The sequence below is a fragment of the Moschus berezovskii genome, chromosome 14, assembly GCF_049115385.1.
Source record: "Moschus berezovskii isolate FMDL1 chromosome 14, NW_MosBer_1.0, whole genome shotgun sequence".
NCBI classification, from domain to species: Eukaryota; Metazoa; Chordata; class Mammalia; order Artiodactyla; family Moschidae; genus Moschus; species Moschus berezovskii.
This window is the reverse complement of record NC_142473.1, coordinates 84,219,488-84,224,693: the sequence shown is the minus strand read 5'-3', so window position 1 is coordinate 84,224,693 and position 5,206 is coordinate 84,219,488. Positions and strand designations below refer to the sequence as shown.

The 5,206-nt window shown below is 37.3% G+C and overlaps 1 protein-coding gene across 1 annotated transcript; it reads left to right on the top strand.

The window, feature by feature from the left end:
• Positions 1-670: 670 nt before the first annotated feature.
• On the top strand, positions 671-1,603 carry LOC129554116 (olfactory receptor 4P4-like). The gene has a single exon (XM_055422748.2). The coding sequence runs from the start codon at positions 671-673 to the stop codon at positions 1,601-1,603; it is 933 nt and encodes a 310-aa protein (XP_055278723.2).
• The last annotated feature ends 3,603 nt before the right edge of the window (positions 1,604-5,206 follow it).

Sequence of the window (5,206 nt, the reverse complement as noted above, 5' to 3'; positions counted from 1 at the left end):
AGAGGCATTATACTTTCCTTGTGGTCCTTTTGTTTGACTATAAAATACGGTATTCTAGCTGTAAATTTAGCACACTTGTAAATTAATCATATTTGTAAATTAGGTACACAAATAGATAGCTGATATTGACCATGTATATATACCTCATGATTCCAAATTGGTTGATTTTTTTTTCTATTTATCACACTTCCACCTAGGCTAGATGGAAGGAAATTTCTCACATATAACATTGTCCACATATACGTGCTTTTTTATTTTCTCTCAAGGTTTCATTTCTGTGTCTATTTTCTCAATTACAAATATGGAGAATAGGAAAGGGATGATTGATTTTTCTCTAAAGTACCATTTCTTGAATTCTACCAGGACATATTATCCAGTTATGTTTGATAATACATGCTGATAGAATGGTTGCATAAATATGCTGCCTTCTACAGTGTTAGTTTTAAAATCAGGTATCAAAGTTGTTTATCAGGAATTAATATTTTCCAGACAGGGACAAAGAGAACGCAAGGAAAGCCTTTCAAAATAAAAATCAAATATTTTTCTTCAAGTTTTGAATGCTTTCCACTTTAATATGCCCATGACAAGGAATAATATGCATCATCGTATTTACATATTTGTAAAGATTGATAACTATTTAATTTCAGGTGGCTGCAAACTGCTCTGAGGCATGGAAAATAGGAATAACATCACAGAGTTTATTCTCCTAGGACTTTCTCAGAAAAAGGAAATTGAACTTCTCTGTTTTTTACTGTTCTTACTTTGTTACATCACAATTCTGATTGGAAACCTACTTGTCACGATTTCTATCGCCTCCAGTCAACTTATGAAGCAGCCCATGTATTTCTTTCTGAGTTACCTCTCCCTCTCAGATCTTTGTTACACCTCCACTGTGACCCCCAAGTTGATCACTGACTTGCTGGCAGCAAAGAAGACCATATCCTACAATGGCTGCATGACACAGCTCTTCACCATGCACTTGTTTGGGGGCATCGAGGTCTTCATCCTCACAGGGATGGCCTATGACCGCTATGTGGCCATCTGCAAGCCTCTGCACTACACTCTGATCATGACCAGACAGAAGTGTGTTGCCATGATCGCTGCTTCCTGCACTGGGGGGTTCCTTCATTCCTTTGGTCAGTTTCTCCTGGCCATCTTTTTACCCTACTGTGGCCCCAATGAAATAGATCATTACTTCTGCGATGTGTATCCTTTGCTGAAACTGGCCTGCACTGACACCAGCAGAATCGGTCTCCTTGTCATCGCCAATTCGGGCCTCATGGGCCTGGTGACTTTTCTGGTCTTGCTGATATCCTACGCTGTGATCTTGTCCACTGTCAGGTCCTACTCTGTCGAGAGTCGCCGCAAAGCTCTCTCCACCTGCAGTTCCCACATCACTGTGGTTGTCGTCTTTTTCGCTCCTTTATTCTTCATTTACATTCGACCAGCAACTACTTTACCAGAAGACAAAGTGTTTGCTCTTTTTTATACTATCATTGCTCCCATGCTCAACCCTCTAATCTACACGCTGAGAAACTTGGAGATGAAGAATGCCATAAAGAAACTCTGGTGCCATATCACGGAAAGAAAGGAAGTGAACTAAAATATACCTCTGATTTTCACCGCTGAACTTGTTGAATATATGAATTTTCTACACTGAAGACTTTAAAATGTATAACGCTTGCCTTATATGCTTTTTTGTTTCATATTTTTTTACCAATATATAGATTTAAGTATGAGCAAAAGCTTACAACTTCCTGGATTTATCCAGACTCTCTGCTGTGCTCTTTTCTAGTTTTCTTGTTTTCTTATTTATGTCTCCTCTTCCCCTCTGATCTTTTGGCTGTGTAATCAATTTAGATATTTAGCAGTAGACTATCAAAGGCATCATGTGATACAAATCAACACTGAGAACCCATAGAGCCCATTCTTGTATGTGACTCTATTCAATAAAGTCAATTCCAGGTAGCAATGATTTAGAACATAATTCCAACATTTTACTTGCATCATTTAAAGAATATTCTAAAAGACCAAATTTTGGACCTGCAACTATATTTCTTAAAAATATAGCTTTCTACTCTGATAGTTTTGTAGCCAGTGGGGATCTGGAGCTTCTCACATGCCCAACACCAGTACTCTAACCTAAGCCCTACATCAATCTCTTTTCTTTTGTTCAAAGGAACTGTCTCTCCCAACTTTGTCCGTGTAAATGTGAACTGCAACTCTGGCTAATTCTGGCACCTGACAGTGTGTGTTTCTGACGGGCATGTGTTCTGGACCCAGAATTGCTTACTCACTATGAGGACTGGGACATATGCTCAACACATCGTCCATTAAGTGATAATAATAGCCCAGCTCACAGTCTCGTGAGGACAAGGGCACGACGAAAACACCGCTTGGCCACACAGCAAGCGCTCAGTACCTGTGAGCTCTTTTATTGCCCAGTCTCCTGTTATGCATCAGAAATGTAACCATTCTGATAATAACTTTCCTTTGGAGCAGTGAGGGTGTGAGAATGGGGCTCATATTAATGTCATGCTCCTATTACTAGGCTTCCCTGGTGGCTCAGACAGTAAAGAATCCATCTGCAATGTGGGGGATGTGGGTTCAATCCCTGGGTTGGGAAGATCCCCTGGAGGAGCGCATGACAATCTGTCCCAGTATTCTTGCCTGGAGAATCCCCATGGAGGAGGTACCCGGCAGGCTACAGTCCTTGGGGTCACAAAGAATAGGACATAACTGAGTGACTAAGCACAGCACAGTGTGCAATGGGCACCTATTACCGGTGAAATTATTTTTTTCTTAGAGTGGGCAGGTGGAGAATATCACTTAAAGTCAATGATCACATCTTTGGCACTGTTCAAGTTAATAGCAGTTTTTCCAGTAGGAATTGAAAGTCATCCTGGAGCACCTTTGCCCAATGTCAGAAATGACTAGGAGCAAGATCAGGCCACTAGATAACTGATTAGGAGTGGGTACAAGCTCAAAAGTCTTTAAAAAGCTTTGTGGATATGATGTACTTGCATGAGAATTTGTTTTCAAGTTGTAGAGAGAGCCATGTTAGATAAAAATGAGTTGTCAATGTTGAGGATTCTTAAAATGGGTTCATAATATAAAAAAAGAAAAATAGCACAGTTCTATGACTCAGTTTAAAATGCCCAACAAATAAACCTAAAAATATTATGTGCTAGAAATTCTTATAGAAAGATCCTAACATATTGCTTGTTGTTTTAAACCTGTTTCTTGACAGCAACCTGAAAACTCCTGGCTAGGGCATGCACAGTACGCCTGTCAGAGAACAGAACAGGCAGGAAAGGGAAAGATCACCTTCTGATGCGAAATAAGCAGGGTCTTTGATAAGAAGACCTGCCAGCCCTCAAAGTTTCCCTCTGCTTCAGAAGCCCTATCCTCCAACCAACCAGACTTATATTATTGAAAAATAGAACTTCAAAAATTAACACAAATGTGTCTGTTTTATTTTTATTCTTGGAATAAAAGTTGTGCATATGGATTATTAAAATACTTGGAGTCTGCAGCAACATGGATGGACCAAGAAATTATCTTACTAAGTAAAGTAAGTCAGACAGAGAAAAACAAATATATGCAATCACTTATATGTGGATTCTAAAAGAAAAAAATTACACAGATGGACTTATTTACAATACAGAAAAAGACTCACAGAAAACAAACATATGGTTACCAAAAGGAAAAGGGGAGGGGAGGGATAAACTGGGAGTCTGGGATTAACAGATCCAGACTACCAAATATAAAATAGATAAGCAACAATGGTCTATTGTCTAGCACAGGAAACTATACTCAATATCTTGTGATAACCTACAATGAAAAGTAATCTGAGATAGAAAATATACATACATATGAACACACATATATATGAACTGAATCACATGACTATATACCCGAAACCAACACAAACTGTAAATAAACTATAGTTTAATAAGATAATCAAGCAAACACTTCATTATCAATATCAATCATTAACCAGGGAATTATGATTTAATGCCTTCACTTTTGCACTGTGATCTCCTCCCTTCTCAGCTTCACAAGAGCATCAGCCGTATTTCTGTCTTCAGTTCGATCATTAATAGCACATATAATATCAAGAAAGCACAGTGAGATTCTTTGTAATTTAGTGAATGACCTTACTAGTTCTTGCATTCAGGTTATTATCTACCTTTCATTATTTTTGGCTAAGACATTTTACAACTCAAAATAGAGAAATTGACTCACACAAAATGATATCAATGTCAACAATGTCTGGCCATAGAAATTCAAATTGTGTCAGGTGAAATGCAATTAATGATAGCCCTTTGGATATTTGACTAGTTTTACATTAACTTATAAATTCATTTTAGCACCCCTTACTGACGATAAATATGTGGTGAACTGTTGCCTGAACTGATGGTAATATCTTACTGGTTTGATGAATCTTTGATGTGTCCATTCATCATTTGCATAAAAATTCAATTATATTCTCTTTTAAAATGTATCCTTTGACAAATGTTAAACTTTAAAGAAACTATAGAAACAGATCTATTCACAGATACCCACTGACTGTTTAAAAACATTCAATGATACATGAAAAGATCTTAGAAGCTTTCAGACAAACAAAAAAGATTAAGTAAATTTTTTAAAAGATGAATTCAGTCGTATTATTTCAACTTTTCAACAAATATAAATACTATATTTTCAGGTAAAAAATGGAAGAGAAAATACAATTGTCTTATGGAATTACATAAAGTAAAATTCAAGAGGCAACTAAGGAATAAATATCTGTATAACATAAAAATGTACAAGGTTTGCTGCTGCTGCTGCTAAGTCATTTCAGTCGTGTCCGACTCTGTGTGACCCCATAGACGGAAGCCCACCAGGCTCCCCCATCCCTGGGATTCTCCAGGCAAGAACACTGGAGTGGGTTGCCATTTCCTTCTCCAATGTGTGAAAGTGAAAAGTGAAAGTGAAGTTGCTCAGTCGTGTCCGACCCTTAAACTTCTATAGATTAAAAAGAAATGATCCACAACTTCTTTTTCATTTATTTTTTCATTTCATTTATTTCTTTATTCTCATTTATTTAAAATTTTTTATTAGTAATTATACATCTGCTTATTTTCTTGTTTATTTCATTGTCTGTCTGTTTCCTTAGTCTCCAGGCTCACTGAGGACAAAGGCTGTTTTGTTCACTGCTAAA